Raw genomic sequence first — 27,707 nt, 5'->3', positions numbered from 1 at the left:
GGGTCGATGAATATAGGAGTTGGTGAATATGTAATACTTTTGATAATAAATTGATAGAAAAAAACTTTCAAGAGACGGCTTTCTTTTTAAAAAGATATTTCCACCGATTGAAAGTGGGTGCACTTTTATCTCTTGGTGATATGCGATTTTCATTCACTCTGGTAGTAAATTTTAGTGAATGTTCGAATGTAGTCGAATTACCTGCGCAGATGCGATATTACGTACAAATTCGACACATCCTAACGTATTTCGTATCTTATAATAAAGGCTTGTCCATACATTTTACATATATGGAAAATCCATGAAATCTCCATATCTACACTCAGGGCGCGTAATTACAGTAACAGTATTCACCAGTTTTCGAACATAACATTTATGACATACGGTAGAGCATCTAACGCTTGGTTTTGTTATTCTGGCTTTTAAACCATGCGTGTTCCGGTACATTGACATTATCGGTACATTGATGTTACCACCACATTACATCGGTACATTTACATTACCTGTATACATTGCCACCGGTACATTGGCATAACGGTGCATTGATATTACCGGTACATTGACATTACCGGTGTATTGAAGTTATCAGTACAATGATATACTGTACATCGATTACCGGTATAATGAAATTTCCGGTAGATGGATAAATTGACATTACCGGAATATTATACATTATCGGTATATTTGACATTACCGATGGTACACTCTATATTGCCACTTTTAAAATGTACTAAAAGAAATTAACAATGCGACTAAGTGCCGTCCTGCACATTGATACACCGTTATTATCACTTTTATGAATATTGTGCCATTAAATTGAATTTGAAATGGTAAACCAATTCAGGTGACCGAGTGTTTTGTAAATACACTCAATACGTTGACGTTAAGTACAAGAATTGGATTAAAAGCAACTAATATTATGAGCATATTTATGTCAAGACACGCACACGTGGTTACGCGATATTGCCTTTGCGATTGCCCATAATGAATCGCTTTCCGGGTGAAATTTATACAGATATAGATATCTCAATGTTTTAAATCGTCAACAATTACCTTTGGTTTGACCATTGACAAATATGGTTACGATGATAATCATAGAGAAGATTATTACTTGCGAACAGTGTTAACGATACAATAAACATTAAATTGACACTTAATGCTACGATAATATTTAAAAGATTTAAATAAAATAATTAAGATAATCTAGCTCCCCTTAACCCAGGATGTGATCCTGACAATGACAACTTCTTTTATTTTCTTTGAGCGATGAATTAAATTTCAATATGACATTTAAACAAAGGAAAGGGGAAAATTCAAGAAGCAAATGCTTATAAAAGAAAGAACCCCATTTAAATATACATTTCATTAAATATATGAAAATCAGCTCTTAAATAATAATTGCAAAGGTTTTTCCACAAATTAGAACACTTCAATACTAATACTTATGCAAATAAATACAAATTTCATTCAGTTATTCATCAGTTGACTTTAAATTTCAAAAATCCGGTAACATACTTTTGTTAATAGAAGAAGAAAGGATTTACAAGTCCTTAATTAGGTGATCATTTAGAATAAAATGATCACCTATTGTTATTGTATAAAATCTTTATTATTATTTTTTTAGGTGATCATTTAGAATAAAATGATCACCTATTGTTATTGTATAAAATCTTTATTATTATTTTTTTTTTTTTTCTTTTTATTGTTTCTGTACACTATTTTGTGTAACAATTATCTCAAAAAGTTTAATGTCAATGATTACAAAAATTTCAGAATATCTTTCAAATAATATAACTTAATCCTAATAAGCTTTCCAGCGTGATCACTCATCCGTGACGACATTTATACGCCATTTTGCGAAATCACATTATCAATCATATCTCCATAATTCATTATCACATATTAATGAAATTCACTACACGTAAACTTCAGATCAAGGGTAAAAATATTAGCAAATAAAAACGCACGCGCACGTAGGTTTATGCGCATGATATCGCGCGTTGAAAATTTAAAACGCTAAAAATTAAGTTTTGATCAATTTAGAGCATGAATTAGGCCATTTGCGTGTTTCAAAAAATTACTGCGCAAAAATGCGTTTTTGCGCGCACGATACTTAAAAAGCGTAAAAAATATGAATTTTTTTTACAAATCTCATTCTACTCACCATCCTTAGTACATTCACCAAATTTGAGTCAGTTCCGACTTAAAATAACGCTATACGAGCACGTTAAAAATGACAAAATGCGCACATTAATTTTACAAAAGTTCTGAAAATGGTGAAAAATAGGTCTTTTTTAAAATGAAAATAATTCTTCAGAATGCAAGATGACCCCCGATTTTTTTAACTTATTCTGGAAGCCATTGAGTTGTAGATATGAATTCATGTACACATTTTACGTACAAAATGTTTTGACGTCATCAAATGGCCACTTGAATTTAAAAATTAGGATTTGTTATCTTTTTGTGTAGATTATCACATTCAACAGAGCGCATCTTGGTTATGTGTGCTCGAATTTCGCATAACTTTCAGTATGTGCTTGCTTAATTAATTATCTTTATCATGAGTTGACACTATCTTCATTTTAATGACGTCATCACGCGTAAAAACTTGAATAACGTAGGCCGTGTAATTTCACCTTCGCAGTAAATTTGAATATCTTACAGCTCTTCAGAATTGAAGGTTACCTTGATGATTATAAGTTATTATGAAAGCTGATGGAATGTAGATATTAATTCATATAAAAATTAAGCCTATCGGATGTTGTGACGTTAACATATGGCCAGTTGAAGTGAAAAAGTAGTTTTTTCATATTTTTCGTCAAAGTTATACACAATTCAAAGAGCGCGCACAGCGCTTCTACGTGCCAAATTTTTTTCCAAATCTTATATTTTTTTGCTCAATTAATTATCTTTCAAAATTGTCATCTTAAAGTTTAGTTTGATAACGTCATCATGCCAAAAAATTAGAACATGTGTGTCCCGTAATTTCACCTATGCTACACTGTATATAGATATACAGTATATACTGTACATATTGTATATGGCATATAGGCACAACTCAGCACTATAAGCATATAATAGGATGGCATACATCAACATTTTCCGATCGTATGTTAACGTACGTGCATGTTTAAAAAAAATTAATTTCAGTAAAATGATAAAAATGATCACCTATAATTCGTCAAAGTGACGAATTAAATTCTAGTTTTTTATTATTATTTTCAAGTAGACATTGTTTGTATAGTTTTCGAAATATATAAACATTTGTGGATTCTTTAAGTTTACTAGAGAGTTTATTCCACAATACAATTCCTTTATTTGATAAACACATTGCTTTTAATGTGGTTTTTCTTAAATTAATATTACATTTATCCTTCTGTCTGGTATTATAGTTATGGACATCTCTGTTTAATTTAAAATACCATTGAATTATAGGAGGAAGTTGTAGTCTATGTTACAGCAGTATTTAATTCGATTATATCAAATATATTTAAGTGTTTTAAGTGAATAAAATATTGGTTTGGTGTGAGCCAAATAGTCATATTTATAATTCTTATTACCTTTTTTTTGTAACAAGAACAAATGCTGTAATGTACTATTAAACAGCATTTGTTCTGTAATTAGAATGTTCCTGACGGGTAGGACTTTTCCGTCGTGTCAGGGTGATCCCGGAGATCACCAGGGGCAGGGGACGCTCAAATATAATGAATGGGCCATCCACAGCCTAGTAGCTTAGTTTAGATTAGATAAAAACAATTTAAAAACGACTTGTTAAATTAGAACTGAAAGGAAAAAACGTTTTATTGAATAAATACTGTATAACGTGTGTTAGTGAATTTAGTGGCGAAATATAAAAAATAAAAATATTGGTTTTATCAGATTTCTGATATATATTTTGTATTTTTTTATTCAATTCAATCATCCTATTAGAATGCAAAAACAACGGTTCTATAGAAACGGAATGTATTGTTGTTGTCTATAGAAGTATTCGGATCCACCATCTCTAATTACTCAACCCACGTCATCAAACAGAACAGATAATATTTCCATAGTTGTTCCCACCGTATCTTTCTCTCAAATTGCCCCAAAAACCACATCTGGATTTACACCACTAAAGGCTTTATTCACGGTCTTTGGATTTTGCCATTATACATTATATCTATAAAAAGAATCACAGACACCATGAAAAATGTATTATGAGCGTACATTATAGGCCTATATAAAGTGTCGACATTTGCTCAGATCTCAACATCAACGGATTAACCGTAGACTTGAGTTTCACGATCTCGCAATCATTCGAAATCATTGGTAGACAGGTTTTTTATTTATCATCAAACACCTCCATATTTTATAAAGTTTTACTCATTGTAGCAAGGTACGAAAGCTTTTCTTTCTTTCCTTCTTTCTGTACAATCTGTTTGCAACTTACGTGCTCCCAATAATTGTTAAATAATACTCTGTTACTGTAACGATAGCAATTGAATGTTTTTTTTTACAGTTTCTTCGATACGTTTGGGGTATTTTTTTAAAAATCTTATCGTTTCAAATTAATTAATTAAATGTCAGTATATCACCGGGCGGTTTAGAACTAATGTTCTTTGCCTGTTCTGTTTATTTGAAAATCACAAGCGCTTTCTAAATGTTATCATTAAATGTCTTCGGGCATACATAATACAGGAAATATTAATACAATATATGTGGAATTTGTTTTCTATATTGAGCGATAAATCGTCCATATTGCACGCAATGTGTGCGTTGTGTACGGTATTTTTCTTCTAATCTTCTATTCGTCCCCAATTATGGGTGCCCTGCTGTTACATGGCTTGGGTGTTAGGGTGGGGGCGGTTGCGCGGACACATGTCTCTTACCTCTAAACGCGTACAATAATAACAACCTCAGCATTATACTCTCGTGCTTAAAAGCCTCTGAAGTTGTCCGCTGATGACCTAATGAAAACACTTGTAATAAGGACTTTTTTACGCTGCACTTAGGCAAATTGTAACGATCTCGTGATCGTAATACACACGTTACGAACAGCCTTCAATGTTTATATAGCTTTTCATAAATCTTGTAATGCTTTATATACGGCCCATGTTGACCATTAACACACGTTTTACTTACCCCTTTCAAATCGTGTCAGGCACGAGCCTTCAATTGCAGAATAATTGTAAAAGTATATTGCTATAAAACACAAATTTCACCGATTATCTGGGTCAATTAAGAAAAAAATATGAAATAAATATATAATAAAAATATATGCTGAATTGTGCCTATATCGATTTTCTTTAAAATTCATAAAGAAGGAATTCAGTGCATTCTTTAAACATGAGGCTGGCACTACAATGTATGCAATATATACATACTCTTTTAACAAAAACATTGTTTATGTCAGTTTGTCAGCCGCATATCACCAGAACACGCCAGCTAAATAGAAACAAATTCAGCCTCTATTTTTCTAGCTAATGTAGAAACATGGATTAGATTGTACTTTGTTATACAATCTATCGCCGTTGAACATATGAAACATGTGAATGTTCTTACATAAGCGTACCACTACAGTAACCGTAGTTTCTACACTTTAGCAACAGCTCCATCAATTAAATCACCATATTAGGAATATGAATTGCAATACTGGGTATGGCTAAACAGACGTGACATATGCAACTGTTTCATTTTCGCATTTTTAAAATCATTAGGCCTATTATTTAAATTGAAGGGAAGAGGAAACATAATTAGAGGTTTTCCTTGAATAATTCAAATGTTTGAGGGAAAATGCAATATTCAAATCGGTGTTACAACGATATTGATAATATGATTAAAACTGATATTTTAAAACAATAAACCGTTACAGTTTTGATATTTTGATAATATTCGTTATTGGCATTGGTATACCTAATGTTGTTTACTTTGGTATATAATTATTACTTTGGCTTAGTTTGGTTAGTAGCTTTTCATCTACTTACTTTGGTTTTGATCAAGATCAAGTTTTATGATTTTTACAGACATCGTACGTACGATTTCTTTCACTGTCAGATGTATACAGGAATGTTTATTCTTTGTTTTGGTTTTACTTATACTTTAGTTTACTTAGTTTGGTTTTCTTGATTTTCATTCATTCATTCTTTTTTCTATAGTTCACTATGTCGGTCGGTCGGTCTGTCTGTCTGTCTGTCGGTCTGTCTGTCTGTCTGTCGGTCCGGTATCACTATGCATTGTAGCACGCGACTTAATGGCTGTTGGCCTTGTTTTATTTACGTTTGTTCCTTTGTTTACTTATTTATTATGATTACTTTGAGTTTCTATGTTTTCAAACTTACTTTGATCTACTTACTTTGCGTTGCTTTCATTGATCTACTTACGTTGGTTTACTCTATTGGTTTACTTACTTTGGTTTACTTACTTTGGTTTACTTACTTTGATCTACTTACTTTGCGTTGCTTTCATTGATCTACTTACGTTGGTTTACTCTATTGGTTTACTTACTTTGGTTTACTTACTTTGATCTACTTACTTTGCGTTGCTTTCATTGATCTACTTACGTTGGTTTACTCTCTTTGGTTTACTTACTTTGGATTACTTACTTTTATCTACTTACTTTGGTTTACTTTAATTGATCTACTTACTTACTTTGGTTTACTTACTTTGGTTTACTTACTTTGATCTACTTACGTTGGTTTACATTCGTTGGTTTACCTACTTTGATTTACTTACTTTGGTTTACTTTCTTTGATCTACTTACTTTGGTTTTACTTACTTTGTTCTACAGTAATTACTTTGGTTACTTACTTTTATCTACTTACTTTGGTTTACTTACTTTTATCTACTTACTTTGGTTTACTTACTTTGATTTAATTACTTTGGTTTACTTACTTTGATCTACTGACTTTGTTTTACTTACTTTTATCTACTTACTTTGGTTTACTTACTTTGATTTACTTACTTTAGTTTACTTACTTTGATCTACTGTACTTACTTTGGTTTACTTACTTTGATCTACTTTTACTTTTGGTTTACTTACTTTGATCTACTTTTACTTTTGATTTACTTACTTTGGTTTACTTACTTTGATCTACTTTTACTTTTGGTTTACATTTTTTGGTTTACTTTCTTTGATCTACTTACTTTGGTTTACTTATTTTGATCTACTTACTTTGGTTTACTTACTTTGATCTATACTTACTTTGGTTTACTTACTTTGATCTACTAAACTTTGGTTTACATACTTTGATCTACTTTTACTTTTGGTTTACTTACTTTGGTTTACTTACTAGTATCTACTTTGCTTTGGTTTACTTTTCTTTTTCAAACAAGTTTGACCAAACACTTTATTCACATGAATCATACAAAAACAAGGACTTGATTTTTTTTTTCAAAAAGAAAAGTAAAATTTATAATTGAAAATAAAATATAAAAAATATCAAATGAAACATGTGAAGGGACAGTACTGTAAGCGTATAGCTTTAAGCGTACATCCCATGGTAATAGTAAAAACAATAATACTGATTCTCAATATATATAAACGATAAAGTCATGAAAAAAGAAAAAAAAACTCCTTACTTTGGTATGGCAAGCCTCAGCTGTCTGAAGTATTCAAAATATTATATTATTATATCATTTTTTTATTATATTATATATTGTATTGTAATGAATTATACGTTTTGCATTATATTACTTGGTTTTAGCATTATATTATATCTATTTCTAATATATTATGTGAAAAATGTAACAAATTATTGACTTTTTGTATTATATTATTCGGTTTTGGCATTATATTATGAACATTTACTATTATATTATTAATAAAATACATTATATTATAATATAATTGTATTATATTAAACCCATTTACCTTACTTTATAACATACAACATTATTATATTATACGGATTCGTTAGTTATATTATTATTTTGTATGATGTTTATTATACGTCACGGCTCATTTCAGTTCTTCTAACTCTTTCTCTCCCTCCCCCTGTTCACTAGCAATCAGCGGCAGAATTTGAATTGTGTGACTGTTGAAGAATAACTATACTACGTACTAGGCCTAGCCTAGGCCTACTAGGGGATCTAGCCTAGACGTAGCTAGTTAGACAAGTGACCAAGGACCACCGGACAGCTACAACTAATACTACAATACAATAATACTACTAATGCAATAACTACTACTGCTAATACTTAGGCCTAGCTAGTAGAGTACTAGGTAGGTTAGCTACTACTAGGCTCTAGGGGGGTTAGGGCGTATGTATGATGTTAACTACTAGGCCTAGGCCTACTAGTACTAGCCTAGGCTAGGCCTAGACTTAAGTTGTAGTAGGCTAGGGCCGGGCCTGCTGCCTTAGGCTAGGCTAGGCTACTACTACTACTACTACTACTAGGCAGCCAGCCCATGATGGTTACGAGTAAGCCAAAATTTTGGATATAAGTAAACCAAAATTTGGGTACGAGCGAGTTGGCATGGGTACGGGTTGACCTGTATCCTTCTTTCTAGCTAATCGTACTAGGCCTCAAGTAAGTCTACGCTACCCAGTCCGGCTACAATATGGTCTATTTTGTTTTATAGCTTTATTGATAGCTGGGTTCAAATCTGGGTTGGGACGGCTTTTTCTCATTCTAAAACAGAGTTCCTTATCATAATAAAATAATATATGAATTTATTTGTAATAGTACCTAGGCCCTAATTGCCATTGCATTTATTATTATTAATTATATATTATACGGTTACCCCTTAATTATACTATAGTATAATTTCCTTGTTATATTTTACAATATTTTCTTTATAATTCTACAATGTTGTCTTTCACAGCACAAATTTATCATACTGTATTTGTCCAAGCTACTCCAGCTACATGGTATTGCCTTGAGGCTAAACTACACGGTATACTGGCACTACCATCATTCCTGGCTCGTCAACCTGGACCACATAAGCACAGTTTCAGTTTCAGTTTATTTACCATTTCAATTTCTGAACATAAGAGATGAACAACTTATATGGATGGATAACCATAAGAGCGAAGCTCGTTTACCGGTCACCCGTTAGTGCAGTGACATTACGGACAACATAAAGACAGGACAAAGGTGCAATACATAACAAGACATGTGAACACTTGTGTTTGCAACCCCTTGGATAAAATAATATATTTATATAAAGGAGAAAGATAGATATTATAATATTTCTTTTTTATCATACAATACATAGTACCTATTGGTATTATATCTAAAAATACAAAGGCGGCTAACACAGATAGTTCCATATATACAGTACTCTCTTATAAATAGATGTATCTCTCCAATCTACCTAATCTAATAATAGTACTATTAGCATACTACTATACACTTTGTAGACAAGAAGTAAGTTGTATACACCTAGAGGACTTATGGTAGTACAGTCGAACGCCCTCTCACTGGCCCGGTCAACATAATCTATACCTAGATTATTACAGTAATTAAAGTACATTATTACAGAGATTTTATTTTTTTTTTTTGCAGAAATCAAAGTTATGTGTATAGAAAGCAGTACTCGTATTAAAAACTAAGCAGGTTGTACTCTTCAACGCAAACTGGCAGGATATTTTGAATATTTTTTATTGTTGAAATGAATGGAATCCTAACTTCTTTGCAACAACTGGAGACGAAGACATATTATGACCCTTTTATTTAAATTTATTTGAATAGACCTTCATGTAAATTCATTAAAGGCTATATGTTTGTTTTATATTTTAATATGTGATAGTAGAAAATCATTGTGTATAATGAGGACTAAGAATCTGATATTCACTTGCATTCTCATCTTTTAAAAAATTTTATTTATAATGCTGGTAATGAGTTTAAAATTTAATTATATTGACTAGTTTTGATAATCATTATTTCTTTTGTGTAATATAGTTCATATATTATGTATTGAATAAATTGGTAAGGCCCTATACTGTTATTATTTAAGGAAAGTTTATATACACTTATTTTATGCCTACTTAGTATTAATTGTTTATATAAATATTTTGTCTAATTGCCTTGATTTTTTGTATAGGCCAATGACATCAATGTTTTTCTCAACGCAAATTAGCCTAATAATGCCACATTTAGACACATGATTCATTGATTTCTGATATTCTGTACTTGAGTATGCATTACTAAAATAACCAAGTAGTTAATATATTTCATTTGTAATGTATGTATAAACATTAAGTTTTTTTTCACATTTTTAAATTTAAAAATTATTACAATACCTACCTTTCTGATATTGTTACTATTTTATAATATATTTTGAGGCAGCAATAAAAAAAAATTAAAACAATTAATTTGACTTATACTGTACTATGTTAGTTCAGGATATGAAATGTGTGTGGGCATCTGGTGTGTTGGAGGTTGGTGGTGTGAGGTGTATATTTGTCACTTTAAGACCTAAATTAGATGTTTTCTGAAGAAAAGAAGTAAGAGGATACGCTTTCAAACAATTCCAAGAAGATTCACACAAAAATAATTACTTTCCAATAAAATAGTATAACAGTGTATATTACAGTACATTGAATAAACTCGAGCGGAAAAATAACGCACATAAAAAAACACTCATATTCTTGTCGAAAAGTGCCCTCTATAGTTTTCTATTAATTTATTAATAATTATTATTAATTAATGAGTAATATGAACATATTTTTAACATTCAATGCTGGAAACTGGTTCTACTCCTAACAAAGTTTCATACCTCCAAATTTCATCAACGTATTCAAAGCACTTCAATATTAAATATCACATTTAACATAAAAAATTCGGGTTTTGGATAGAATTTTGCTTAAAAACATATACAAAAAACATCGATAAAAAATACTTTTCGTATTCAAAAACAGATGATACTTGGTATAAATGTTCACTATAGGTTGCTCTATTCACAGAAACAAAATTGCATTCATGAACGTTTTTTGTTGGTTGTTTTTTCAAAATAGTTATTAGCTTGAAAAAAATGAGTTGGAATTGTATAGTCTTTCATAAGTGTACATTTTGTAAAAACGTAAATTTAAAAAATCAGTGATATGGCTTGATAGTTATTTTTTTTTTGCAATATGGATGGAGCAACCTATATTGAACATTTATACCAAGTATCAAATGTTTTTGAATACGAAAAGTATTTTTTATCGATGTTTTTTGTATATGTTTTTAAGCAAAATTCTATCAAAACCTGGATTTGTAATGTTAAATGATATTTATTTAAGTGCTTTGAATACGTTGATGAAATTTGGAGGTATGAAACTTTGTTAGGAGTAGAACCAGTTTCCAGCATTGAATGTTAAAAATATGTTCATATTACTCATTAATTAATAATAATTATTAATAAATTAATAGAAAACTAGAGAGGGCACCTTTCGACAAGAAAATGAATGTTTTTTTATGTGCGTTATTTTTCCGCTCGAGTTTATTCAATGTACTGTAATATACACTGTTATACTATTTTATTGGAAAGTAATTATTTTTGTGTGAATCTTCTTGGAGTTGTTTGAAAGCGTATCCTTTTACTTCTTTTCTTCAGAAAACATCTAATTTAGGTCTTAAAGTGACAAATATACACCTCACACCAGATTCTGCCCACACACACTTCATCTCCTGAACTAACATAGTACAGTATAAGTCAAAATAATTGTTTGTTAAAATTTTTTTTTATTGAAAACAATCTGCCTCAAAAAATATCATACAATAGTAACAATATCAGAAAGGTAGGTATTGTAATAATGTTTAAATTTAAAAATGTGAAAAAAAAATGAATGTTTATACATACATTACAAATGAAATATATTAACTACTAGGTTATTTTAGTAATGCATACACAAGTACAGAATCAATGAATCATGTGTCTAAATGTGGCATTATTAGGCTAATTTGCTTTGAGAAAAACATTGATGCCATTGGCCTATACAAAAATCAAGGCAATTAGACAAAATATTTATATAAACAATTATACTAATATTGGTAGGCATAAAATAAGTGTATATAAACTTTCCTTAAATAATAACAGTACAGGGCCTTACCAATTTATTTATTACATAATATATGAACTATATTACACAAAAGAAATGTAAATGAATTTATAAGGACATAATTATTATCAAAACTAGTCAATATAAATAAAATTTTAAAAAGATGAGAATGCAAGTGAATATCAGATTCTTAGTCCTCATTATACACAATAATTTTCTACTATTAGTATCACATATTAAAATATAAAACAATCATGTAGACTTTAATGAATTTACATGAAGGTCTATTCAAATAAATTTAAATAAAAGGGTCATAATATGTCTTCGTCTCCAGTTCGTAGAAAATGAAGTTAGGATTCCATTCATTTCAACAATAAAAAATATTCAAAATATCCTGCCAGTTTGCGTTCAAGAGTACAACCTGCTTAGTTTTTAATACGAGTACTGCTTTCTATACACATAACTTTGATTTCTGCAACAAAAAAAAAATCTCTGTAATAATGTACTTTAATTACTGCAATAATCTAGGTATAGATTATGTTGACCGGGCCAGTGAGAGGGCGTTCGACTGTACTACCATAAGTCCTCTAGGTGTATACAACTTACTTCTTGTCTACAAAGTGTATAGTAGTATGCTAATAGTACTATTATTAGATTAGGTAGTTGGGAGTAGATTGGAGAGATACATCTATTTATAAGAGAGTACTGTATATATGGAACTATCTGTGTTAGTTGCCTTTGTATTTTTAGTTATACTGTAATACCAATAGGTACTGTGTATTGGGATGCAATTCAACAGTTATGAATAAAAATAGTCCTATGTACTCTGTATGTTGGAGGAAATAAGCATAAGAGCAAGTCTTGACCACAGGGTGTAAGTCAGTCACTATTTTGAATCAGTAGTATGACTTCTTAGGATTTAATTAATTTTAAAATTATCATTGTATGATCGAAAAGAAATATTATAATATCTAACTTTCTCCTTTATATAAATATATTATTTTATCCAAGGGGTTGCAAACACAAGTGTTCACATGTATTGCACCTTTGTCCTGTCTTTATGTTGTCCGTAATGTTACTGCACTAACGGGTGACCGGTAAACGAGCTTCGCTCTTACGGTTATCCATCCATATAAGTTGTTCATCTCTTATGTTCAGAAATTGAAATGGTAAATAAACTGAAACTGAAACTGTGCTTATGTGGTCCAGGTTGACGAGCCAGGAATAATGGTAGTGCCAGTATACCGTGTAGTTTAGCCTCAAGGCAATACCATGTAGCTGGAGTAGCTTGGACAAATACAGTAGAAATTTATGAGACTTGGTGTGTGATGATTCAGTATGATAAATTTGTGCTGTGAAAGACAAAATTGTAGAATTATGAAGAAAATATTGTAAAATATAACAAGGAAATTATACTATAGTATAATTAAGGGGTAACCGTATAATATATAATAAATAATAATAAATGCAATGGCAATTACTTATATTATGTATACATTACAATATTACAAATAAATTCATATATTATTTTATTATGATAAGGAAATCTGTTTTTGAATGAGAAAAAGCCATCCCAACCCAGATTTGAACCCAGCTATCAATAAAGCTATAAAACAAAATAAACCATATTGTAGCCGGACTGGGTAGCGTAGACTTACTTGAGGCCTAGGCCTAGTACAATTAGCTAGAAGGATACAGGTCAACCCGTACCCATGCCAACTCGCTCGTACCCAAATTTTGGTTTACTTATCCAAAATTTTGGCTTACTCGTACCCATCATGGGCTGACTGCCTAGTAGTAGTAGTAGCCTAGCCTAAGGCAGCAGGCCCGGCCCTAGCCTACTACAACTTAAGTCTAGGCCTAGCCTAGTACTAGTAGGCCTAGAGGCCTAGTAGTTAACATCATACATACGACCTAGAGCCTAGTAGTAGCTACCTAGTACTCTACTAGCTAGGCCTAGGTAGGCTAGTAGCAGTATTAGTTATTGTAGTAGTATTATTGTATTGTAGTATTAGTTGTAGCTGTCCGGTGGTCCTTGGTCACTTGTCTAACTAGCTACGTCTAGGCTAGATCCCCTAGTAGGCCTAGGCCTAGTACGTAGTAAAGATAATTAGTTATTCTTCAACAGTCACACAATTCAGATTCTGCCGCTGATTGTTAGTGAGCAGGGGGAGGGAGAGAAAGAGTTAGAAGAACTGAAATAAGTCGTGACGTATAATAAACATCATACAAAATAATAATATAACTAACGAATCCGTATAATATAATAAAGTTGTATGTTATAAAGTAAGGTAAATGCGTTTAATATAATACAATTATATTATAATATAATGTATTTTATTAATAATATAATAGTAAATGTTCATAATATAATGCCAAAACCGAATAATATAAAACAAAAAGTCAATAATTTGTTACATTTTTCACATAATATATTAGAAATAGATATAATATAATGCTAAAACCAAGTAATATAATGCAAAACGTATAATTAATTACAATACAATATATAATATAATAAAAAAATGATATAATAATATAATATTTTGAATACTTCAGACAGCTGAGGCTTGCCATACTTTGGTTTACTTCCTTTTGTTTAGTTGACTTTGCCTCTGTCTATATACTGTGGGTTGCTTTTGTTTTCCAACTTTGTTTAATTATTTGGTTGCTTACTTAGATCTACTTTGTTTGGTTAACTTTACTTTTGTTTACTTATAACTTTGATCTACTTAAATTGGTTAACTTGTTCATTTTTGTGTACTTTGGTTTTACTTCTTTAATATATAATGGAAACGCTTTGATTGATTTGTTTCGAGGTGACATTTTTAGAACATTCAGATGTCTGCTGACAAATGTCATTGAATGAAATAATGATATTTTATTACAATGACAATCAATTTCGCCCATCTGTAAATGTGCGCTCATATCAATTACCATTAACACGTCAGGTATGTTGCCGAGATTTTAAATCAACATTTCGGTCATCAAGGACAAACCTTGATGACGTCATAGAAAATCAAAAGTGTAATGAAATATGTATTGGGTATATAATGGTGACGAAATCGTTCTCTGTGTAAATGTTTTTCCAAAAATGTAAAAATGATTGATGTATGTATGTTTTTTTGAAAATTGATATCTTCACCGGTCTGGTACAGGACATGTGCCGTTTTACCGGAACAATATACACACCAATGAGAATTGCTTTGTGTTCAATTTATTCATTTCGTTAAGAACTGTGACTCGAAAATTATGTTCCATTTATATATGTATTTTGCATTGTTTTAAAATTGATTTTATTGTTTTTCTTCTCTCAATTGTGAAGGCTTTTGATTGATTGCTTTAAATTACAATCTGACAATCACCATCACCAAGTTATTGTTGAAATGTTTTAAAATTATTTTAATAGCATAGGTCTATTAGACCTACTTGAACTATACACATGTAAATCTGACGATGTACTAAAAGATATATTTTCCCCTGAAAAAAATAATTGTAAAAACAATTGTTTAATTTGCTATTTTAATGTCACATTCACTTTCATATGACGAAAAATTGGATCGACAAAAATATATTTACCTGAAAAACTGAATCTAATAAAGCAAAAAAAAAAAAAAATAGGTGCCGTAGTCAAATTGGCTACCAGTCAATGTGTTTTGGTTGAATTTATGTTTTATTTTATTTTATGTCTTTAGACATATGTGGCCTAGGAGTACCAATAGTAAATTAATCAGATAGGTGGTAATTCACCTGATACTGTTAACTTTTCAATCTTTTCTTTTTATTTTTATAAGTGAGAAACCTTGTTTTTTTTTCGTTTTTTCTCTATAGAAGTGATTACTTTTATTAAAACTGCAAAGTGCATGGCCTATTCAAAGTCTGATTTTATTAATTTAAATTGTTCATGTTTTTGAGAGAAGAATACATCTTTCATAAATGATTGTTAATGCTATGTATATACTTATATATATACTGAAATGTATGTACACTAATACAATATGGCACGCCAGGACGGACATAACTATGTCAAGTTGACATTGCGTGCCGAGTTTACACACCTCTTGTGTCGAGTTTACACATCGCTCGTGTTGAGTCCTGGCGTGCCATACTAATACAACGTGCAAGTGGATTGTTTATAAATTCCCAAAATTTCAGGCGGTATTTGACTTTCGTGAGTGCTTAACGCACGAGTGCTACTGGCAATGCTGACCCTGATTGCTTTAAATACGTGCGATCTGACTGAGTACACCTGGTTCAATAACTCCTTGTTATGATGCCCGTCATCATTATTGATCAGTGATAATTTGGATTCATTTAAGCAATTAATCTGCATTTCTGCGCTAGCTTGAAACGCATTCTTCAACTTCAAGATATATCTATCCCTACACATACTTTCGCAGCGACAGTGTCTATGCCCAAGGATTTTCCCGCAACGTACTCAAATTAGGCCAATTACAACATTTTAAAATGCGTGTGGTTAATTAATTGATATCACGTATAGACTATTTTGTTTATAATCTTTGTATTGTGATTCTGAAAAATGTGCTGGGCAGCCGTTAAAAAAGAATATCGAATTCAATCAAAACCATCGGATATAAATAGTTTAGGGCTACTAGGTTAATATATCGTAAATTATTGTCTGTTCTGCTGGTAAAGGAACAAATCTGTGAACAATATCATACAAATATCAAATATAATTTATCTGGTATCTGGTAAGGCTAATCTATAGATACCAAAGTATATTGAGTCGGATGTCGCTCAGTAGCGATTATTTCACTGTGAAAACAATATGAAAACGGTATTTCCATTAATGTTAACTGCAGCATCATAACATTTGATGGAAATAAAATATGAACTACTTGTAAAGGTTTTTTTTGGACAGAATAAAGAAAGAAATGTTGCAAACTACTCAGTGAATTTCCCTAAGTCGAGCAGGTCCCTCGGGTATAAGCTGGTTTAATCGACCAATTAAAAACGAAAATGTATTGACGTCATACCAGCTCGACAATTGCCATTGGAAACGGAGGAGAGCCTGCTCATTGGACCGTAAATATTAATCATAGGCGATTCGATTCAGTTTGTTTCCGCGATATAGCATTATACAGCTTTGAACAAATCATGCTTACATTTCCCTACCTTCTATACACATACATAGAAGTATTCTGGTCGTCGTGTTGTGGATCCAAGTTGATGAATCGCCAGGCTCTATAAAACGCAGTTATGAATATAGCTATACGGCGAAGACGCTCTTTCTTATGGAGAAGAATACTGTTTATATCTTGTGTGTTTTTATTAGCCGCTGCATTAAGGAATGTAGGTGTATCGGATAACAAAGTTGGTAAGCTAATAATAATGTTTATTATCGGTGCAATGTTATTAATGTTCTACGTATGTATGTATCGTAAGTGTCTATTATATCTATCTATGATATATTTGCAGCAATGCTATTGTTCCCTTCGTATCTGGTTTATCTCCCATTTCCAGCGTTATTTTTACACAAGAGTCACGGGTTCTGATTTCTATGGGTCAACTATTGAAAACAATTGATGTTCAGGTGCATAACGTACACATGTTCAAAATATTAACCATTGTTTTGTTTCAAACTTCGGCAGCTCGCGTGCCGAATTCTTTGTGTAAGTCCCTTCAAAACCTCAATTGACAATAGTGTGCACATTGAAAAATATTTAACCAATGTTTATCGAGAGCACGTGCTGAACAATAATAACACTGTTTGCGTGTGCAGTATGCAAATAGGTAAACACAACCAAAGTGGCCGATGATAAAAGGATACATCCAATTTATCTTTTACAAGTTCTGACGTAGGTTTAAAAGTGATAGATCGAACACAATGGTCTACATCTCAGGTCATCGATCAAAATGTCAAAAAGATATTAATAGTCCACGGGATGTGATGAATGCATTTTTTTTGTTTGGAATTTCTTTCCAATGTCTTCCTATAAACGGAAACCTTTAAAATAAACATTGAATTGAAAGCTTTAGGATCATATAAACAGAACGTACAGCCGTTTGGACATACGTGCCAGGATTTAATAATTAGGCCTACTTTAGTATTCAATATTTCTTCTCCAGAAGAAATCTTCCACATACGAGAGGGAGAGGAAGAGAAAGGGGTTACAGTTTCATGATGGGGAGCTACCGTGATGTATTTAGAAATGTCTCATCATAGACATATGCATACAGTACCAGTAAAGCACGGTCTTCAATCAATATTTCAAACTTCCAGATGGATTCATATACTGTAGATTTTCTGACTTATTATAGAGACAGTATAATAACTATTAAACCACTACAGGAGCCTTAGTTTGAGCTGACAGTGGTCTGTGCCCTAGAAATATCTATGGTGTGGTGTTAATTTTTAATGTTTGTAGAAATCTTAAACACGTATTTTAGTTCTCGCAATTATGTCACGGCTATTACATTAATTAAATACCTGTATATAACAGTAATACCAGATGCTCTATCTTAAAATATTTTATTAACAAATGATGAATTTCACAAGGCTACACCAGTGTTGTTAGGCCATATATTTTCTTTTCCATGGTTATAAGAATTACCGGATAGTTTTACCATAGACCTGTATGTGTAAGCTTTTAGGAGTACATCACCCGATTTGAATAAACCAACACGAAGAAGCGACAGTGCATTAATTACCGGAACAGTTGTATTACAGATATCACGGACAGCAACCGGAATTGCTCCACATTTAGCAACGTTCGGTCACTGTCATTTTGATCCTATAACTAATAGGCAATACGTCATCCACCATTATAAATTGCTTCCTATATGTTTTATCAGACTCACTGTTTTAAGAGTTCGAACTGCATAATTAAACACCAGGGTTTCTTGGCTTATGTGATACAGCACTGAGAAATCTTATCTGGAGCAATAACATAAAAAAAACAACTGAACGCTAATTTGATTATTCATCCGACAACAGACTACAGTAAACATGAATCAGATTGTGTACACTTTATAGGGACGTAATGGATACGACCTATATAGATTTCTTTATCAGGATAAAGTTACTGCTGAGAACTGAGAAGAATACATTTTTCTCGCTTCCGGTAATTACAGAATTTCGATCAGTTAGGTGTAATATGCCATATTCCATATTCCGAATATTTGTTTTCAGGAAAATGGCTCTAACCCGGAAAATGAGTTTTGTTGAAATTTGTCTATGTCAGTATATGGAACTTTTTAAAATCAGACTGTTACCACTAAAGAGGTGTTCCATCGTACCATATAGGTAGTGTGTGAGTGTGAGTTTTGCTCCATTATGTCTCACCAGAGGAGGCCTATGCGTCCCAAAACAAAATTAACAGAAGGATGTCAGAATTAACCCTACCATATTAACCCTTACCAAAGTGTGAACAGGATTGCACCAATCGACTCCACTGAAATGTGGGACGTGTGTGTGTAAGAGCAGAATTATTCCGTCATACCCCTACCGTTGTGTGAAAAGAGTTGCTCCAGTCGGACTCAACATGGAAGAGAGGAGGTTTGCATGTCGGATCAGAATTAACACTAAACTAGAGATGTTCCGTCATACCCATAGTTTGAAAAGAGTTGCTCCAGTCGGACTCAACATGGAAGAGAGGAGGTTTGTGTCGGATCAGAATTAACACTACACTAGAGGTGTTCCGTCATACCCGTAGTGTGAAAATAGTTGCTCCAGTCGGACTCAACATGGAAGAGAGGAGGTTTGCATGTCGGATCAGAATTAACACTTGTTCCGCCGTAGTAGTCTGAACAGAATTGTACCAATCATACCCCAAATCATTTTAAAACTTTTAAACGAAGGATCAAACGTACCGGAGACAGAGCCAGATCATTATTTGTGCAATGATGGTTTCCAGGCACGTATAATTTTAAAAAAGTGATCTTTATGAACGACTTTTAGGTGACTGGAATTCATCAGGCGGAATTTAATTAAGTTTGTACATAGTATCGGATACTGAAACCTAACAAAATATCAAGAAATTATTAAACCGTGAAAATACGATAGCATACACCAATAAACTTCTTATGGCACTACAGAGAAAGAATAGAAAAATAAACTGGTATATGGGCCACGGAAGCTCCAGGTATTTGAAATATTACCGTACTGTAATACAGAGAGATGGGTGTAATGTACAAACAATAACATAATGTAACATTAGGTTAATTTCGGCATGATTGGTAAGTCTTGTGCTTCCTATTCAAAATCACGGATTTGCCACTGGGCTCGAATCACCCGATTCTGAAGCTGTCACTAGATAGAATCGAACTGACTATCGCAGTTTATCTAGAAAATAGTAATGCTGTATTCACTTTTAGGACATGGTGGTTAACTCTGTCAGTAGGTTCTATTTGCAGGCAATGTGAATCGATCCAGTTATATGGTTACTTTAACCATAAACTTTAACCTTAGCCATCATTTATCATGCTTTAGCATGTTATTTCTGGATGTTAATTACACCTCTAGCTACAATATGCGTTTTCAGTGTAAATAATACACCTACTCAGACATTGTATTCTACCAGCCTTTTATTTGAATTCTAATGTGAAAGAACTTTCGCTAAATAAAATAAAAACACTGGTTCTGATTTCACAATGACATTAATTTAACGTCTGTTAGTACTAATGGAGAGAAAGTATAAACAAGGTCTTGTCAATTATACTGACCGGACTTAAAGACATATTTTGAACTAATTAATGTGACGTAAATTACTGGTGTATTTGCAAATGTTGTAAAGCCGTGATTGTGAAATATCGTATTGACCTTTACAGTACATTTTCAACGTAGGCCTAATAATTGAAATTTGCATTTCTTAGGTCACTGTCTTGAGTCTTAATTTAAAATACTTAAAATGTTTTAAAACGATACGCAATTACGGATAGGAGAGGAGTAAACTTATAAAATACCAAAAAAAAATCATAAAAACTTATTTATAAAATTTATACTGTAGTTTGATTACAGTTACTATAGCAACTTACTATTTAGCTATAGCGGTATCCTAAATTTTCTTAATAACTATTAGAACAGAATAACGTCAACGTCAATTGCTATGACGTCACAGGTGCATCACAAAATCTACTTAATGAGTCCAGATAAGCAAAAGAAACAACAACAAAAATCAACATTTATATTTACAAAGTTTGTTTACTAGAAATGTTCGCGATTTGCCAGACTTTGCCAGAAAACACGTCACAGCAATTTACGGCGACGGCCGTACGGCGAGCGCGTGCGGCGATATCCTTAATCTCGCGATGGTTCTGAAATCATAATGTACATCCCTAATACGTTGTTAAAATATGGTCCTCGGTCAAGTTGTCCTTTAATGGTTCCCGTCCCAAGGACGTATGCGGGACGCAAGTGAGTTGACCAATCCGAAAAAAGCGACAGTTCGGATTGTTCATCGCGTCATGATTGGTCAAATTACTTGCGGTGCGCTTACGTATTTGCGTTGCGTGCTAGTGTGAACTGAGCTTTAAATCACTTCAAGAACAAATATAACCGGATATTCATTTCATTCAACAACAGGTTATCTAAAAAATAAAGTGAATGTATGGAGAAAATTAGGCCAACTGCTTCATAAAAATGTGGTAGGCCTAAATTGATAGTGGTTTGTGGCCCAAATGTTTTTATAAATGTGTGTATAATGTGTGTATAATAAATCCTCGCCGATGCAACTCTCATTCTTGTTATCCCCTTCACAGTGGTACATTCTTTTGACCTCTCTTTTGAGAAAGTGTGAATAAATTCAATTATGATAATAATTTCGTCACTGTTCTGTTCTGTTTACAAATATCGACTATTCCATGTAATGTATTTGTGTAGATGTCTAAAACTGAGACACTATCGACCGAAGCATTCGACAAATCGATATGCCTCTCCCGATCGTTACTGTTCTACGTTTGACACTTCCTGCCACACTTTAAATTCACCTGCACGACACAGAGCGCTCAAACAATTACCGTAAATATTTTCGAAAATATTAATTTCTCAACCTTTTTAAAAAATGCAATAATTACAAATGATGATGATGAAATTAATTGCTAAACAACGAACTGCGATATCTTTCCAAAAAATACTAACTGAATCCAATTTCTCCTATATGTAAAAAAATGTCACTATTAAAACTAGAAATAAGAGTGTACTACCAAAGTTTTATTAAAATGCATTTATACGCAAGTACAGTATGTACAAAGTGTTTTGGTAACGCCCTCTAATGACCGAGGACCATATTTTAACAAGAGGGATGTACAGTACATATGATTTCAGAACCATCGCGAGATTAATATAAGGATATCGCCGCACGCGCTCGCTCTGGATTCATTTAGTAGATATTGCGATGCACCTGTGACGTCAACAGCAATTTACGGCGAGCGCGTGCGGTGATACCCTTAATCTCGCGATTGTTCTGAAATCATCATCCATAATACGTCGTAAAAATATGGTCCTCGGTCAAGTTTTTCTTTAAGGGAAATCCCTGGCTTCTTCATTCATTGCGCACAATCGACGTACAAGTGAACGAATACCGCGTTGTTTTAATTGTCAAACTAGTGTACATAACATTACAAAAGTAAGCCTAATTGTTTTTGTGTACACCAACTTGGCCTCTTGTGTCAAAAGGTAGGCCTATAACTTAGTTTGAGTTTATTTGTCCCCTTAACAGGAGAGTCTACTGAAATGAATACAGTTTTTTTCACGTGGTGTCAAAACCTGTTCGCTCAGGGGTAAATCTTCTTAATTTGGTCCCCCTGAATGAGGATCTTAAAATCTTAGTCTTCTACGTCCAGAAATACATTACATTTTAAGTTACAATGTGAATACTATTTTTTCTTTGACAGAATCAAGAGCTGATGATGAATTTAATTCTGGAAGACATTTGATGTCAGTGGAAACGGACAACTCATCAGATGATGTTTCCGACGAACATTCACAGCAGAATTGCACACCGCCAAGTAAGGAAAAATATCCAAAGAATGTCATCTTTACTTTATCATAACAGAGAGTGGTTTGTGTGAAGAAGTCATTTGATATTGATCCATAAAATCAATTTCATTTAACACTTGATGTTAATGGTTTTATAAGAGCCATATGAATTAGTTTAATTGGTTATTAAACATCAAGAATAGCCTTAAGTCAACTAATATATTTGAAAATGTATATTACAATTTATCAAATTATGCTATTTTACAAGTTTAGTGTTTACAGTAAAAAAAACACGTTAGTAAGAAACAAGACTAAAACAATTTAACATGTATGGTGTTATTTTTCATATAAATTGATAAACTTTCCATGGTACTGTACATTACTTTTTATTTAGTTGAGATCTGTTTTGCATTCAGCAAAAATATAATTATATTTAATTTATCAAATTATGCTATTTTACAATTTTAGTGTTTACAATTTAAAAAAAACACTTTTGTAAGAAACAATTAAATACTAAAAACAAATTAATGTAAATGTATGGTTTATTGATCAGATAATTTGACGAACTTTCTATATATACATACTCTTATTATAGTTAAGATCTTTTTGTGCAATCAATGAAAATAACATAAACACTCTCTTTTATAACATAGATAAGTTTGTACTGTATAAATACCCTTTAGGACACCCGTATTGAGAAGACATTTTCCAATGAATATGAATGAGTGGAATATATTTGAATTCTAAATAAAGTCCAACTCATCTTCCTGGCTCTCAAAAAGTGGAGTGTGCCCCTTATGTTCACCCTGGATCTGAACACCCCCTAAATCCTCAGTTTACGACCACTTATTGTCATTAATTGAAATGGATATACAGTACTATATATAAAATAACTCTCCAATCAATTGAATTACATGGATGATCTAACATCGTGAATATAAATATATTTGAATATAGTATTATGACTTTCGAGGGCCGCTCTTATAGATTTTGAATCTTAATTTAGATTAATAGTAAGTACCTCAGATATGCTAGACTTATTTCCTATATTTATGAATAATGCAATTATTAATATTTGAAGGAACTGAAATATTGACAGTGTCTATAATCCATAGAGGGGCTCAAGTGTGTCGTAGTGGCAATGTAGCTCTGTGGTTAATAATATTGCTTATAAATTCCAGAATCCTGGCTACAAATCCTGGTATTGGGCAGAGTCAAACTTATAGCCTTAAGGTGTTATTATTTTCATATACTTTTATTTTATACTCTTTTATTTCCGATGACAAATAAATAAACAAGCAAAAAAAATAACATAACTAATAAAGGTGGCAAAAATAAGCTTTTTGGGCTATCCTGGAAAAACTTTTATAAATGTATTATTTGTAATGTCAGTAATTTATGTTATCACTTTGTATGTATTTTTTATGATGATTTTCCTAATAAATTCAAATCAAATCAAAAAAAGATTACTCCTGACAAGTTTAACCCGCCTATTATAATATAAAACAAGAAATAGCATTGTTAATTTAATTGTTTGCTATTGGATGTGTGTTGAATTAAGTGTAGAAAAGGAAACACAAATGTAATATACTGTTTAAATGATTAGGTTGATTTAATATATTTATAGAATTATCAACTTTTGTAGTGGAGGTTGTTCAATCTGTTAAAACTAAAATAAATGATTTGAAATAATAAATAAATTAAAATACTTAAAAAGTTATTTAAAAACACTCTGGGATAAATTTATTACAAATTAATAATCATTAATTTTTAGAAAAAATCTTGTGAAAACTTCAAGGGATTTCCCCCTTTTTCTATTTTTAATCTGTAATGCCATTTAACAGTATAAATTAAGGGATTTAAAGTGAAAAGCTGAGTTATTCATTATTTAACCATTTCATTAATATCTTTTGGATTTTCCATCTAAGAGAGAAAATACAATTACATGCTTTATTTTAAAAGCAAAATCTGTTTTGAAGAATTTTTTGTTAATAAAAATGTTTGATATTTGACCCATCAAATATTATTGTTGCCGAAGCTTGATTTCTGTGTGTATTGAGTTTGAAGTTTATAACTTCACAGAGAGTAGTTGCTACTGTATATCTTTCAATAACCTTCTGAGGAGGGTCAAATTGAGACTGCCATTGCATTGTGAATACAAATTGTTTAAATTTGGTTTTTCAAGAGGCTTGAATCAGTATTAAGATTGTTCTTTTTTGTAGACATCTTAAAGAACTTGGCACCACCATTTATATATAATAATAATAAAATAAAATAAATAAATGATCAAAAGTGGGTGAATGTTGGACGAAAGGAGAGGATGCAACAAAGGAAAATGTGCGTTCATTGTATGTATTGGTTTTAGATAGAAAGTCTGAAATAACTATTAAGATTAATAATAATTTTTCTCTTTCAGCAATTCATGAATTTCCTCCTGATCTATTCACCAATCAACAAAGAAAAACTGGTGCTTTGGCTGTTCATGTAATGGTCGTAAGTTACTGTTTTATTTAAAGCTAAAACTCATCTTTAAGTTCAGTGGGGTAACGGCTACGGTATGCTCGAGCGCTCACTGCCTAAGGCCAGGAAGTCCAGAATTTAAGGGGCCTGAGCAGGGCTAAGAGAAGAAAACAGACATTAAAATGTTGCAAAAAAATGCCAATGCGAGGGGCCTCGTTATTGTTAGCACTTACTCACATTTGGTAACCAATGTATATAAACAGGCCCCCCCCCCCTCCCCATGGCAGCACACCTACAATTTTCAAGACAAGGCCTGATATGACCATGGAGGAAATATACAGAACTCAACCATAAACGTTGATAATATCCCAAGTGCAGGAATGATAGGGGGAATTTTAACAATATATGTATACAGTATATCACTCCTATAATGAACACTGATTAAACATGATTTTCATTTCTTAAATTAATATAGTTTTCTTTCTAAAAACAAAAAAAGAATTATTTACTATTAAATCCTAAATTTGTTGTTATTGTTTTCAGGTGATATATATGTTTGTAGCACTCGCTATTGTTTGTGATGATTACTTTGTCTCATCACTTGAGAAGATTTGTGAGGTAATTAAAAATAATTGATTAAAAATACTAGCTAATGAATACCAATCATACCCTCTGAACTTGTGTATTTGTTTTGTTGCATTCTTCAAACTTGTTTATGGCGCCAATGTAATGACAATATTCTTTCCATTAAATATAAATATTTATTATTCGTATACTGTGTTTTGGCATTTCCTAACGGATTGATTAATGTATTTGATTTCCCATGGTATTGCCATTAGCCTATGAATTTGAATAGACCCATAACCATGGCGGTATAATGGTTGATTACCTGAAGTTTATTGGCAACAAAATGTCTGTAATAACCAGACCAACTGAAAATGTAAGAATATTTTATAGAATGCAGTAATTTCCGAGAATGACAACTTTTAATAAAGCTTTGTGATTTAGAAAAATTGTTGTCTGAGATGCAATACAAGGAGTTCATGAGAGTGACTAGACACACTTCAATGAGAGTCTGACATTGTGATGTTGTTGTCTGAAATACAGCAATACAGTACCAGGAGTGTCTTAGAATGACTGCAGATCCACTTCAATGAGGTGCTGACATTGAGAATGTGATGTTGTCTGCAATGCAGTACCAGGAGTCTTAGAGAATGACTGCAGATCCACTTCAATGAGGTGCTGACATTGTGAATGTGATGTTTTCTGCAATGCAGTACCAGGAGTCTTAGAGAATGACTGCAGATCCACTTCAATGAGATGCTGACATTGTGGTGTTGTATGCAATGCAGTATCATGAGTCTCTTAGAATGACTGCAGATCCACTTTGAACAATGAGATGCTGACATTGTGATGTTGTCTGAAATGCAGTACCAGGAGTCTCTTAGAGTGACTAGACCCACTTCAATGAGGTGCTGACATTGTGATGTTGTCCGCAATACTGTACCAGGAGTCTCTGAGAGTGACTAGACCCACTTCAATGAGGTGCTGACATTGTCATGTTATCAGCAATGCAGTACCAGGAGTCTCTTAGAATGACTGCAGATCCACTTCAATGAGGTGCTGACATTTTGATGTTGTCCGCAATACTGTACCAGGAGTCTCTGAGAGTGACTAGACCCACTTCAATGAGGTGCTGACATTGTCATGTTATCAGCAATGCAGTACCAGGTGTCTTAGAGAATGACTGTAGACCCATTTCAATGAGGTGCTGACATTGTGATTATCTTGTTTGCCATGCAGTACATGACATTTCTGAGTGTGTGCGACTTTAGATCCATTTCAGTGAGGTGCTGACATTGTGATGTTTGCAATGTAATTCCAGGAGTTTTTATCAGAATGATTGAGATCCAGAACTATTGGCATTGTGATGCTGGAATATTGTCTGCTGAATATTGTACCTGGAATTTCATAGAATGACGCATACACTCCCATGAGCCTCTGATTGTACGGCGACTTGTTTTGTTTACTACCAAGCAAGTTAAAGATTAAAATATGCCTGTGAGGACTGACTTAATCTAAATCAAATATTTTAATTTATTCTAACGTTGGAATTCTAATTAAGCATGAAATTTACAAAATGATTGTTAATGGGGCCTGGAATTAGGAGATTCTACATCAATAGATTTGGCAAGAAAGTATATACAGATCATAATAGAATATCTTTATTCTATATGCCACTTTTGATAAAGATGAAAGAAGATGAAAATTAAATACACATTCTGTTTCATGCAATACGTGAATGAATGTAATAATATTATACAGAGATGGCATAGAATATTGAT

General features: G+C 32.2%; 1 protein-coding gene across 1 annotated transcript in view; it reads left to right on the top strand.

Moving 5' to 3' along the window:
• Positions 1-16,968: 16,968 nt before the first annotated feature.
• LOC144852722 (sodium/potassium/calcium exchanger 4-like) overlaps positions 16,969-27,707 on the top strand; it is a 34,293-nt gene continuing 23,554 nt past the window's right edge. Inside the window, exons 1-4 of the mRNA XM_078710678.1 lie at positions 16,969-17,301; positions 22,818-22,931; positions 25,319-25,395; positions 25,906-25,980. Coding sequence (XP_078566804.1) covers positions 17,184-17,301; positions 22,818-22,931; positions 25,319-25,395; positions 25,906-25,980 — 384 coding nt within the window. The 5' untranslated portion in view covers positions 16,969-17,183. The remainder of the gene's footprint in view (positions 17,302-22,817; positions 22,932-25,318; positions 25,396-25,905; positions 25,981-27,707) is intronic.

This window comes from Antedon bifida, chromosome 9, assembly GCF_963402885.1.
Source record: "Antedon bifida chromosome 9, ecAntBifi1.1, whole genome shotgun sequence".
Taxonomy (NCBI): Eukaryota; Metazoa; Echinodermata; class Crinoidea; order Comatulida; family Antedonidae; genus Antedon; species Antedon bifida.
Note: the sequence above shows the minus strand (reverse complement) of the source record. Positions and strands in the feature narration are given on the sequence as shown.